General features: G+C 40.5%; 1 protein-coding gene across 1 annotated transcript; it reads right to left on the bottom strand.

Moving 5' to 3' along the window:
* Positions 1-1,996: 1,996 nt before the first annotated feature.
* LOC116254139 (phytochrome B-like) lies at positions 1,997-12,188 on the bottom strand. The gene is made up of 4 exons (XM_031629281.2): positions 9,881-12,188; positions 8,700-9,507; positions 7,863-8,150; positions 1,997-2,856 (listed from the first exon to the last, which is right to left on the bottom strand). Exons 1-4 carry the CDS (start codon positions 11,967-11,969, stop codon positions 2,637-2,639), a joined length of 3,405 nt encoding a protein of 1,134 aa, XP_031485141.1. The 5' UTR covers positions 11,970-12,188; the 3' UTR covers positions 1,997-2,636.
* Positions 12,189-14,303: the final 2,115 nt, after the last annotated feature.

Here is a 14,303-nt window from a genome sequence, read left to right as displayed (position 1 = left end):
AGTGTTTTCATTTTATGGAAAATTAGTCTTTTATTTTCTTGCATCTACCTAGTCAATCTAATGAGTTCGACTACAAGAGTTATAATACCACATTTGCATGTTTAGATTAAGGAGAACAGTAATTTAAAAAATATATATATCATTGAATTGAAATTATACAAATCCACAGGTGCTAAGCGAACTACGCATTAATGTGGTGACCATAGAGCTCATACTTATTGGCACATATATGTCAATAATGCAATACAAAAAAAAAAAAACTTTCGAAAAAAGCATCTTTCAGAAATTACAATTTCTTAGACACTTTATGAAATTGAGAATTTTGAAAATGTTTAGATATAAAAAAAAATCTTAAAAACTCAGGTGCGTTTATGGGCGTGACTTCGACCCCAATCACACGACTCTCTCTAGCCGTAGTCAAATTTATTGAAGAAAGCAAGATGCCTTTGAGGAGGAAAGTTGCTTACAGGCTCTCCAAACTCTTTAGACCAACATCATGGCAACTTTAGAATCTAGCCACTTGTCCCTTATAAACAAGATCATCATACTTTTGTACATGCTACGCATATATATATATATGATCTAATGTATAGTAAATTTAGTGATACAAACACCAAAAATATAAAGTTTGTTGAAGATGCCAGTTTCTATTTAGCATGTGTTCGAATGGTGGACAAAATATCTCAGGATGTGCCATCTTTTAAGACATGACATCTCTTAAACCCGAGACTGAGGATCACGCGATGCTGCGACGGGGAATAGAGGTCGCATGTTATTCACAAAAGTGAGCATGTTTAGCAACATGCTCTGCTCTTTCTCCATAAATTTTTTTTATAAAGAGAGCGTATGCGTTTTACAGAAATTAAGTAATTAGTGGAGTTAGGGACAAGCCGAAGCTAGCTAATGGCTGGTGAACGGTTGGACTGAGCATGATCTGGGTCCAGAGTCGGCCAGACCCAAACTGTCAAACTCGGACCAAGTTTGACCGGAGCTCGAGCTGACTCGATGAAGATTGAGCCACGCCCAGGTGCTACGTACCTTCCGTGCATGTCGGGTTGATTTTGAATCTAGATTTACACCTTTTATTTTCGTTTCTAGCCTTTTTATTCTATTTTTGAATTGAAGTTGAAGACTTGAGCCTGTGATGATGCATTATCGTTATGTTGTCTAATTTCTTTTTATCTTTAAAACTGATCAGTTTTAACTGTCTTAAAACCACACTCAAGAGAAAGAAACCTTATCGCTTGCCGGCGGGCCTGCTTTTGACTTATGAGAGAGGTTGACGCCCACGGAAATTAAACCGGAGCTTGGCCCTCGTACAAGCCATTGGCCCGACCAGCTAGTCCAAACCACTTGGGCTCTTTAATCGGTTCAGCTTAATAGGTCTTCAAAAGCAAAGACCAACCAAACTTGATCAATTTCAGAAGTCTTTTAGATCACAGCTCTGTTCCTTATCTGTTAAGCAACAGTTGGATAAAAAGGGGATGCACTTTTAGCATTTGGTGGAGAATCAGAAGATATACTTCAGCATTTGATAGGGAAAGAAAACCGAGAAAAAGGAAACTTCATTACTACTTGAGAAGCTCTAAATTTTAGTATAATAACTACTCAGGATGCAGAGAAGTCAGTCCTGTGCACACGCAACGGAAACACATATGAGCACCCATAAACATGTTGCAGGGAGAACTAACAGGTACAAGAAGAAAGGTTATTAAACCAAAATGTCATTCCGAATACCAAAAAGAGGCGGGAATAAAGTCAGCAAACCTAATAACTTCTTGAAATGACTGTCGAGAAGAAAAACAAAACTAACCATGTATCTTGAGCCAAAATGTTTCGCGGTGCCTTGTATCAACCAAAAGCATCCTAGAATTCTGTACAATACAAAGGCATGTAAAACAATTTATCTAATATCAGCCATTGTTCCGCAAATCATCTTTCCCGATGATAAAATAAGTGGACAATAAAAGCTAGAAATTTTATGTGACAATTTGCATCGGGCCAATAACCAACGTTCCCTCCTCTAACGCATACAGTAGTTAGTACTTACATTGAAACTCAATACTGGTGGATTTACAGGCCAAATACAAATGGCAGCAAGCAGAGTTATATTACAAGCAGTAGTACTAGACAATGGTACATACAAGATAGCTACCATAATTGAAGTCAGTTCTAATTAATCATACAACAGTCTAAGAGAAGAACGCTCAACCGTGGTGTTAACCACTCTCTGAGGAATCATGCCACCTCTTGATCACAAGGAAAGGAAGCCTCTTATGTCTCCACGTGGAAGGGACAACTATTTGAATCCCATGACACAAGCAATAGAAGAAGGGGAGACCTTGAGGAACAATGCCAGCAACTGGGCAGTGGGAGCAGAACGAAGTTACCACGTCATCAGACAGAAAATAAGTGACTCCACATCCTTTCATCAGTGGGGAACTTTGAAGTTTGAAGAGTTCATCTCCAGTTCAGTTTGTTCTTTAACTTTACTGGTTAAGTTTCCATCAGCAAGGTGCACAATTGCATTGGTTCAAGCCTAGGAACGCATGTTCTTTGCAAGAGTTGGTAAAACAGAGGCTGGAAAGGCTTGTTGAAGATTTTCCTTAGCAAATCTAGTCAAAGCAGTCTGGACGCTACAATTTTACGTTCTTTGTACCTCTCCTTATAGGAAGTTCGATGACTATAAGAAAGTAACACCTTTCAGACTCTCTGATGTACTGTACTTCTCCACCCATCAACTTGAGAATCTTCCTGCACATTTTCAACCCAAGCCCTTCCCTTGTAACCCATCTACTTTTGTGAAACATGTCTTGGACAAGCTCTGCTGGAAGACCCTCTCCTGGACACGCCATCCTGTGACATAAAATCTAGCGTTAGCCAAGCATATAGGACACAAAAATCGGTTAAGTGCATAAAAAAACAACAGATATTTAATGAGAAGCAAGAGTTAGTAGTTGTCCTCCAGCAGTAATCCTATGATTTTCTTCTCCTACTTTTAGTCTGGCTTTTCTCTTTGCTACTGGTTGCCCAATTACTCTTGTTCGTTTGATTTTTCTCTTTTTTCTGTGCTCTCTGTATTGCCTTTTCATGATTTCATTATTTTTCTTCTTCCATTTTTCTGTTCTACTTTCTCTTTGCTGCCAAATCAACCTGAAATCCACTGATGCTCAATTTACCCTTCCTTGCTGTTTCCTGCCGTTATGGGTGCATCAACTAGCCACCATAGCATCTTCTTTCTCGTATATGAAGACCCCCCTTCTTCTTCCTTTTGTCCCCTCTCCCCTGCCCCACCCTCCCCTTTTGTTTTTCCTTTTCTTTTTTTTCTTGTGTTATCATCCCCTGATTTTTCATCCACTTCTGCATTAAGCGTCAGTCTCAGGCATACAGAATATCCATCTTTTTCCAGAATCTTCTTCTCCTCTTTTTATTCATCAGGCTTCCATTTCTTCTAATTCTTCTCATTTATGTTTTTTTCTTGTTTCTTTTTCAGTGCATCTTTGTAAGAAGTTGGAATACTATGTTTTTTCTATCTAGTTTGGCTGTACTTTTATTTTCTGCATCTTTCTTTTTCTTTCACATTGAATGGAGGAACTTGACAGTCTCTAAGTGTAAGACATCAGTTTCATAAGAAATTATGTACTATAGATTGATAAAATATTTAGAAGTTATAAAGCTAGCCAACTTTTTGTTTCATATAGAGCCATTGGTTCAAGGAGAGGAAGCAATTTATATGTTCATTCACCGACTCATTGGAGAATATGACATTGTTCTTCATTTTTTTATATCGCAGATTATATCTATCTATGATACATCTATGATCTATCCACACGCATGATGTCTATAATAGATCAACAATGCATGTATTGTCACACATGCATGCATGTGCATCACAAGTTGATAATGCACTGGTGACAGCCTGACAGGTAATTTTTGCAGCACATGATAATATACATGCATATATGTATCCATATGATAGGTTGATAATGCAAGAACTTAGGGTGTGGCAGTTAGTATAAGTCTGTGTTTCAGTGTGTGTGAAAAGGTTGAAAGTGAAGGAAGAAAAATTATAATAAGCCTCTAATAAAAGAGAATTTGGAAAGAAAGATGGTAAAAAAGAAACGATTAAACAGGTCTTTTCCTGGAAATGACAATAAAATAGAGGTTTAAAACAAAAATATAGTTTGTAAAACTCCAATAGTGTGTGGTTGTTGCTTTATACTCTCCACTCTCTAGCCTCAAGTAAGAGCTCTTCTCCTTACTCCACACTCCTCCTCTTTTCTTCTGGCTGTCCTCCCCTCCACCCCACCTTTTTGAGTGTCTTGGAAGAGTGGGGAGGGGGTGTTGGGCCAGCGGAGGTCCCAAGCAGCACCAGACCAGTGTTGCGGCACCCAAACTGCCCCATCATGTGACATAGCTGCTGCATGTATGATACTTTACATGGATATATTATGTGTGATAGGTTGATGATTTTTACGAAAATAGGGTTACATGATATAAGTATGTGTTTGAATGTTAAATTATTAATGCAACTTACACTAATTTGGGTGCACTAACCTCAAAAAATAGGAAATTTATTTTCAGAGAAAATTTTGCTATACTTGTCCAAAGAACGCAGTCAAACACAAGACACTTTTTTTGTCACACCAGAATTTATGCAAAGCAAACAGTAAAAAGAAAAACAAGCCGTCCACCAGTACACCACGTAAGTGCATTATAGCACTTGTCCTGAGCACGGCATTCTAATGCTTTAGCTGTTCAGTTATCAAACAGAAGCTTACAGACTGGCTCGCCCAAAAGGGCCACACACACACATCAACGAAACAGGACATGGTTGCGGATATGGGTGCAGGGTTAGACTCAGCTTGAAAGTGGTCAATGCGTGTCAATCCACTCAACACATCCATGGACCATTTTATCCAAATTTGGACTTGATGACCTTTTCCACTTTCATCAACTTTTGGGTTAAAAATTAATAAGATACTAAAAAAACGTGAAGAGAGGGTTCAGCCCAACTCTCTTTCTTCCCCTTTCTCCTCCCAACAACAGCAACCTCATCCCACCATAACTCACCAATACTTTCTCTCTCTTTCTCTTGCAGTCTCTTAGTAATCAAAATAATCATCATAGTTCTGGTGTTTTTGTCAGTGATGCTTTTTTTTAGTATTTTCCAACAAAATTGTTGGTAAAATCTCGGGAATATAGGAAAAGGAAAAATAGCAGAAGACAAATAAAAATAAGATAGAGGAAAAGCTAAAAGGAGGACATAAAAAATGTAAAATAGAAGGCTAAATGAGTTAAGTTTTGCTAATTCAACAACATGCTATGCATCACAAGTAACAAACAAGTGATGTTACTTGTAAAGCATTACAATCAAAACTAACCATAAAACACCTTAAGTGGGCCACACAACTCATAAGTCATGGTGGCATACGAAGTCATCAACAAACCACTGCATTAAGAATATAACAATGCATGAACAAAATTCAGAGTTCAAAGTTTCAACTTCCAAATGGCAAGAGTTTCAAGCTCCCTTAGACTTTCAAGTTCAACTTTCAAGGTTTCTTCTTTTTCTCTTTCACAGTTTTGCAATTTTTGAAAAATCAAAAAATGTGCTTTAAGAAAAGCCTTTTCTAAAGAAATGAGAACCTTTTTCTCACAATATTGTCGTCAGAAATGCAATTTGGCTATAAATTGAATGTCCCACAACATTTAATTTAACCAATAAAAATGTCCCATCCATTTGGCAATAAAAGGACAAAAATCTCAGAGAGTGACTATAGTATAGTCAAAAGCCTGCCTAGGTGCCCACCTTTTCGATTAGGTTGGAACACCTAGAAAACTCAAGCCAAAAGAAGTTCTAATTTTTTAACTTTTTTTTTTCTTCTTCTACTGTTACCTTTTCTCATTCTTTTTTTTTTCAATTTTTCTTTTTCTTTCTTCTTCCTCATCCTTTTTTCTCTTTCATTTGCTTTTTTTGGCCCATCTAAGCCTTTTTGAAGGTCAAGCACTTAGGCTAACCTAGCACTTTGGCAACAAAGAGCTCTCTTTCTCCCTCTAGTTTCAGAGATTCTAAAACCTCAAAAGAACAAGTGAACTGAAAAAAATTCATTCACGTTTCAAACATGTATAAATAGAATTCCTGCATTAAAATCCATCTCATTTATATTTTAAAGAAAGAAAAATAACATTGAATTGTCTGTTGCATATAAATTGATATATATATATATATATGTGTGTGTGTGTGTGTGTGTGTGTTGACTATCATCATTTTCCTTAATTATCAATTTCAATCCCTATATGAAATCCATTTTTATTGTGCATATTTTTGGTGTGTTGGTCAGTTTATTTCCTTATCACACCTCACTGCCTAATTGTTCCTTCCATTTGGCAAATGGAATGATTTGTAACTGCTTCCATGAATCTGACCTAAATGTTAGGGTAAATTCATAGAACACTTTTCAAGATGTTCCATGAATCTGTCCTAATCTTTGGAACATATTCATGGGACAGTTACATACTGTTCCGTTTGCCAAACGGACCCTAAGGTCCAGCTCCTGTTCCTACTCCTAGTACTTAAGATACTATTACTACATTGTAATTGGTTCCACCATGAATATTAACCTTCCACTATCTCTCATGAAATGGGAAAGAATAATGCAGATAACTCCCTTTAGGACATTATATTTGCTATGACTAAAAAAAGGCAGCTTTCGGGTCACTCAGAGACATAAAGGCTAAAGCACAAAAGGTAAAGCAGTGTAGTAAGAACACAGCCGTGGGTCAATTTAGAGACATAAAGCAGACAACGTTTATTCAAAGTCAAGCACACGGACCAGATTATACTCAGATTTCCAGAACTGTTAAACTATATTGTATTGCACGCCTTAGCAGCCACATGAATTAGGTGAAATGACAAATGGGTATGAAAATGCATTTATTCATGAAAATTTGCATGAATATATCTAGGCCTCAGAAAAGGAGAAAACAATGCAAAGATTTAAATGATCTCATATATATATATATATTAAAAAAAAAAAGAACTCAGCATGATGATGTTGTATGTTATGTGGATATGGACAGAATCAGGTATCACACCTTACACAGAAAAAGATATCCAAAAGTGACGACTTTGCGAGTTAAATATGTCAAATGAAATCCTCATAGAGGACACCATAACTTTTCATTACCTTCGACAATTATGCTTATTTAAAGTTTTCTGACATCAATAGTCATTTAAGAAACACGAGCAAAGGGCAAGTTCAGCAAATAAAATTGCTGAATACCTCTATAGTCTATACACCATGTCAACAAACTGCTTCATATGAAAACCATATAAGAGGACCAGATACGATATGGATGAAACAAAACGTAGCCCCCTAACAGCAGTGGTTAGAATCTCTCTATGATAGATAGCTCATGTACATAAAGCTTCAAATACCAAGACTCGATTCAAAGTTCAAACAGTAACTTGTAACTTTTCGCAGGAGAAAGTGAAACTACATTGGCAGTTCAATGATTGATTCGAAAAACAATAGAAGATTATCAAACCACTCAGAAACAAGTAAGTTTGCATCACAAGTACAACAGTCCCAAATCAAGAGAAAATTGCTGTGTTAAAATATAAGATAACAACAACTCAGCAGCAAAAAAGTAGCTACGGGAGGGGCTGTAAAGACTCCTAAATATTCACATAAGCTGACAATGTGATTCATGTGAGGAAGGATCTGAACTTTTTTCTCGTAATTAAGGAGTTGGACATAAAGAAGCAGTCAAAAAAGTGGTAGCTGTAGCAATGTATCAATATCAGCAAAGAAGCCAAAATGTGACGGAACTTGGAAAAGGACAAAAAGGATATAAACCTGAATTCTAGATGTGCCAACTCAGTCCCACCAGTTGTTAAACTTGGCCTGATCTGAAGTTCAACCCAACCTTCTGAACTTGGAGTATATCGCACTATGTTTAGTAAGAAGTCGGCCAGAACTTGCTGAAACCTTAGTTGATCACCATATAAGGTCATTAACTTGATCTCCTCAGGTATCTCTCTAATTAACTGCAGATTTTTTTCTCTCAGAAGAATCATCACTTGACTAACGACAGCATTTACAACACTGCCTAGCAGGAATTCAGCAACATCAAGTTCCAGGGAGCTGATACAAGCAAAAAGAAAGAGCAATTATTATGACATATATTAAGAACAATAACAGCAAAAGCTGCAAAATCATTCTTATGAACAACTAACATATGACAATAAGGTACATGAATACAACTAGGTGCTTAACTCTCTCAGAGCATACGTGAGGAAAGGACAGTCCAATGGAGACTGGAGAAACAATTGCTATGTATGGCAATAAGGGACCTCCAGGATCTAAATATAGGAAAGGCCACATCTACTCTGAAGGATGCAGATATGTACGTCTCATAGTCACGTTCTTAAAGGAAATATATGAATTTATAGGGGCACATATATGTACATAGGCATGCCCTACAGTTACTGCATTTGTGGTCTCTCAGCTAATTACAACTGTATATGTACCATTCTACAAACTTCTCGGCACATTTCATCAAGTTAACGTAGACATCACATACAAAGTTCACTTATACAATTTAGTTATGACTTATAGGACATATGTCTAAAACATTGATTTCGGGTATACAATTTCATCCGAGAAAACATGGATAGATAAGGAGTAACTTACCCATCTTCCACCCTTTCTAACTCTACATCCCTTAAGATGTTCATCATCTGCCTCTCACATGCTGCACTTGTCTCAACAAACTGCCTCTGATCCTCAGTTAAATTAGTGTTTTGCAAGAGAGCATTGGTAAATCGTATTCCACTTAATGGGTTTTTCACTTCTTGGTAGATATATGCCATTTCTTTCATTCTAGCCATACATTTTTTTTCTTGCTTCCTCTGGACTTCAAGTGCATGCTGCAACTCAGGGCTTGCGATCTGTAAAAAGCAAAAAGCTCCAATTATCTGGCCTTCCATACTAATTCTCTTGTTTGCTGTCAAAAGTGCCTGGACATATTTCCCTTTCCTGTCAAAAAATGCAAACGGTAACTTATCTGCGTCTTGACCACCAATAGAACCATGTAGGATGATCATAAACTTTGTCAATGCATCTGGGCCCTTTAGCCGACAGCAACTGCCAAAAACCTCCCCAACGAGTAGTTTTCCAATGACATCATCTTTTTCCCAACCAGTTAGCACTTCCATTGCAGTATTCCACTCTGAACAGCAAGTGTTCAAGTCACAAGCAAAGATTGGTGGAATTAATGGATTTGGACTGTGGACAATAGCTTTATAGTCACCCTGGATGTGGACAAACTTATCCATCACAACCTTTTGACCAGTGATGTCTTGGCCAACGAAGCACACACCAACTATATTATCAGTGTAATCCTTACTTGAACAGGCATTTACTATCACATATATGGCCTTTTTCTGCTGCTGTGTGCCAAAAGTCTTAAGCTTGATCTCCACATTCTTGTCTTCTTCACCTGAACATACCTGCATCTAATGAATCACGCTCCCCAAAAAAAGATTTCACAATTATAAGCAATTTACCCACATGGTTCCCAAAAATGAAACTAAAGTTCACCAACTTAATGTGAAAACCATATAGTGGTGTACTTAGCAGTTCAGCAATCATAGTAAAGTTCAGAATCAGGCAAAATTAATTTTTAATAGTAACAGAAGCACCAATAGGAACAGGTAACCACGAGGTGACAAACTGATGCCCAAAAAAAAAAAGCCTAAAAGGGAGCGTTCATACGTACAGAGTGACTTAAAGCTAATTTGTTAAATGGCATTTCTAACACTACCAGTTTTCAAGAAAGTGAACCACCATCGAAACAGAAATTGCGAATCTACCTTTTAAAGCACGAGAAAGAAGCCTATCCACAACTTCAGCTGATTCGCTGTGAACAAGATCATGAACCAAGGACCGTCCCATGGCTTCCTCCACCGTCAAACCTGTCAACTCTGCCACTTTGGCGTTCCAGCCATTGATAAGGCCCGATGCATCTACAGCGAAAATTGGAGCTGTGGCCGTCTCTATCAACCTAACCATCTCCCGAGCAACGGAGCTAAGCTCGTCCATTCCCTGTAGCATCGGCTCCCCGAGCTGTCCATCAATCATCATCTTTGATCCACCCTCCTGCGCCACAGCAGCAGCAGCGTCCCGGAACGAGTCTCGCAGGATCAACTGAAGCGAGTGAATGGCGTCCATCTCTGCGTTTTCCCACGGCAAGCTCTTGCTCTTAACCACCTCCAAGAAGGCCTTGAACGAAGATCGCGGGTGCATCCTCTGCCCATCGTCCTTGTCCTCCGGATCGTGCTTCGCACCTCCCCACTTGATTTCCTTCGCCGTGTGCGACCGGAACCAAAACAAGAAGTCTCTCGAGAAGATGTTCGCAGCGGCCATACCGCAGACCGCATCACCAAGCGAAGCGGCACCTGGGAAACCCGCATCCGCGAGACTATCAGTGCTGAGCCCAGTGGAATCGCCATGGCAGGTAAGTAACCACTCGGCGATCTCCTTGATCTGCGCCTCTGTGGGAGTCACCCCAAGCAACCAGCAACTGCCCTGGAAATAGAGAGCCGCTCCATCACACTTAACCAAATCCATGATGCTCGGCGACTGCGTGACAATTCCCGTCGGAGAGTCGCGAAGAAGCATGTCGCAGAGAAGGGTCTGCGTCCTGAGAATCTTCTTCTCCATCAACTGAGCGGCCAAGTGGAGCTCCATATTGAGCTGAAGACCAAATGCCTGCATTAGGAACTCGCAGGCATAGCGCAGAGGGAACGGAATCGACCTTGGGGATGAGTGGTGGCACACCACCAAACCCCAGAGCTTCGTCACGGGCTGCCTGCCTGAAGTGCTAGCACCACCTCCGGCGGCACCTACACCACCACCGTGGCCCAGATCATCCTCATTGCCGCTGCTGATTATGACCGCCATGGCCAGAGAAGCAATCGAACCCATGTTTGCCATGTATTGAGCGTGGCAGCCATGTGGAGCCCTGAGAGTGGAACCAACGAGACACAGCGGCTGAAGGAGAGCAGGATCCTGAATCACCCGGACGGGCGTGGCATTGCAATCGTGAATCATCCTCACCCTGTTTTGCTTGAAGAGGAAGCGCGACGCCTGGGGGATGTCGGTGGCCGGGTAGTGCAGCCCCAAGTAGGGCTCGAGATCGTCCCGCTTGCTCTCGGCCACAACTTCACCGTGCTCGTCCTCGTGAAACTTGTACACCATTACGCGGTCGTAGCCGGTGAGTTCTCGGACGATCTCAGCGACAGTATCGCAGAGGAGGCCGATGTCGCCGCCGGGAAGGGACTGAAGGCGAGAAATAGAGCGGACAGCGAGCTTCTGGCTCTGCACGGCGCCGGCAATTGAGAGGGCGGGGTCGACGGAGCGAGCGGGCTCGAGGTCGATTACGATTCCGACATCGATCCTGTGGAGGATGGCGTAGAAGGGCTTGCCGGAGCTCCGGCTGTGCACCCACACGGGGTTGAGGAGCGTGATTTCCCGGGCGCTCGCGGCCTTCTCGAGGAGGAGCGCGCTCGAGGGGGTGAAGAGCATGCGGACGTCGGTTCCCACTCCCAGGAGGGACTCGCCGGCGGTGAGGCCCAAGGTCGGGACCGACTGCGGCGTTAGGTCCAGCATCTCTACGGCGTTCTCGCTGAAAGCGACGACCCGGAAGCTCGACTCGTCGATGGCAAGCGTACACCCGAAGGGCTGCACCTTTCCCCCTCGCTGAATCTTGGACAGATAGGCAACGATCTGCTGCTCTGGCACGGACTCCACCGTGGACTTCACCGACTGCGAGTAATCGAACGACCTCCCGGACTCCCCCGACTGCTCGAACACTGCGTGCAGCCTCGCGTCCAGATTGTACTGCGCAATCGCCTTGTTCGCTTGCTGGTCCGGGTGGCTCCCCTTGCTCCCCGACGCCATTTCCCCCCACCTCCCCCTCCCTCCTCTTCTTCTTTTTCCTTCTCAATCCCTTCTCTTATTCTGCTTCTCTGCAGCATCTGTGCTTCTCCGTTCCATCTCCTCTCTCCTCTCTCATTCTCTGCCAATTCTACCTCCTTCCTCTTCTTCTTAGGGTTTCTCTGACAGCCCGACTCTGTTCAAGGAAGCGGCTGTGCGTCGCGTGAGAAGGATGACGATGGCCGATGACTGATCGAGGATAAAGCACTGAATTACTATGAAGCCCCTTCAAATTTTACGAAAATGATGAAACGGGCCCCACTTCCCGTGTACGTGTTCGATTCCGTTATCGGATTTTTTGTTCCCTGGAGATCGGTTTTGTTTCTTTCGCAGATCGGGTCTGGATCCTGACCCGGAATGCCATGAAGCGTACCGCATATATGAAAATTTGTTCCGCAAACCGACCTTTTGTGTATTATTCCTTAAAAAGGCTCCATGTTTGTGAATTTGTAGTAAGTGGCTGTATTTTTTATATTATCTAACATGAACTGGTCGAGCCAACCAGGTTTGACTCAAACTCGCTCGGTTAAGCTAACTAGTGCTTGTAAACGAGTCAAGTTCAAGTTTAATGAGCTCGATTTCATTAAATTAAACTAGATTTATCTAAAATAGATGAATGGTTGAAAAAAAACGCATGAACTAATATTATATGAAAAAAACATTCATAACTATTTTGTTTTTGTTTTTCTCTTAATCCTCGCTCATGTTGGATTTGACGGTCTCGACTAAATGGTTGATGATTTGTCTGAAAACACTATCCAATGAAAGTACTATAAAGAGTTTAAGGTATACCGGCGGTTTAAGGTGTTTTTAGCAACAATTTATGATATACTTTGCTACAGTTTTTGAATATGTAACCACTCGATGATACATAACTAATTCAAAGTTGAAATTTAAGCAATCAACTACTGGAAATTTGAATTTTATATTACGATTCAAGAGTTGAGAATGACCAAACTTTGGTGAAAAATGGTGCAATTAAGAAGGGAAGCTTTTGTAAGGGAGAGTCTCCTTAGAGCTGCGAGGGTTTTAGAAAATTGAGAAACATGGAGACCTTATGTGCAATTAACGTCAAAGGCTAGCCCTTTTAAATGAATACCTTCCGTCTAATGATGCGGGCCTTCGTATTTCCGGATCGGATCCGAACTCTATCAAAAAAACCAAAATTTCATCATTGCACAACAACGGCTTTTAGCGCGTTGTGGAAAACATATGGCTGAGTCGCTCGTAGTTACGAGCACATAGGTGTCGATACTGAAAAAGGATCCAATTTAGTTTGGATCTAAATTTGACCCGTTTTGGATTCTACATGAACCAACTTCAGCTCGACTCGAACTCGTTCATTAAGTTCAACTCAAGTTTGATTTAACCCAGTTGACTTGGAACTTATAAATAAGTCGAGTTCGAGTTACATAAACTCAACTCGATTAAACTTGAGTGAGTTGGTTTAATATAAGCTACTTTTTTTTTTCTAGACTTAAAATCAAGAAAAGGGATCAAATCAAATGAAGAGTTGCTAAACTAGCTTAAACGAGTCAAGCTCGAGCCAACCTTACACGGTTCAATTCGAGATCAAGCCAAGCGATATATGAGTCGAGCTCGACCTCAACATGGCTCGTGTCTACGAGTTTCGGGTCAGACCCAAGCTTCACCTATTGCAACTTAACTTGAGTTTGGATTCGAATTTGATTTTTTTTAAACCAGACCCAATCTGATTAGCTTTGCCAGTCTTGGTAAAAGACAAGGTTTAACTACAAGACTAATGGGGAACTTTTATAAAGTTCTGACTTTTAATATAATATTTTTTATAGAAGCTACAATATCAAAATCAACTATTTTGTTTCCCACAAAAGATGAAATTTATGTCAGTCCAATCTGTCAAAGACCTTTGTATAATCACTTACAAACAAACACGTGGTTTAAGTTTCTAAATAATTAAGCATAAAGGCAATGGTTTTCATCATTATCAATTTAAAGTCAACCATTAGCATCAGTTGCTATTATTCACATGTTTAGTGAGTGAGCATATACATGTTTGGTGTTTTAGCGGGAAGAGTTGATGTTATGAGAATTCGAAACGGAAACAAGCCACCTACTTGCTCTTGTTCAGACCGTTAGGCCAACCCTATTGAAGATCACACATTTTTAATACTTATTTTTTATTTGGTGGGACAAGTGTGACACCATGTATTATGAAGGTTAAGTGCTTCTGACAAATGAGTCGATTTAAATAGTAAATATTTAAATACGTGAGATATCATATTAATGTCATTGGATTTAGTGCTGGAAGGCAACTTG

The sequence above is a fragment of the Nymphaea colorata genome, chromosome 5 (genome assembly GCF_008831285.2).
Source record: "Nymphaea colorata isolate Beijing-Zhang1983 chromosome 5, ASM883128v2, whole genome shotgun sequence".
NCBI lineage: Eukaryota > Viridiplantae > Streptophyta > Magnoliopsida > Nymphaeales > Nymphaeaceae > Nymphaea > Nymphaea colorata.
The sequence above is the reverse complement of the archived record's forward strand: the minus strand, read 5'-3'. Positions and strand labels throughout refer to the sequence as shown.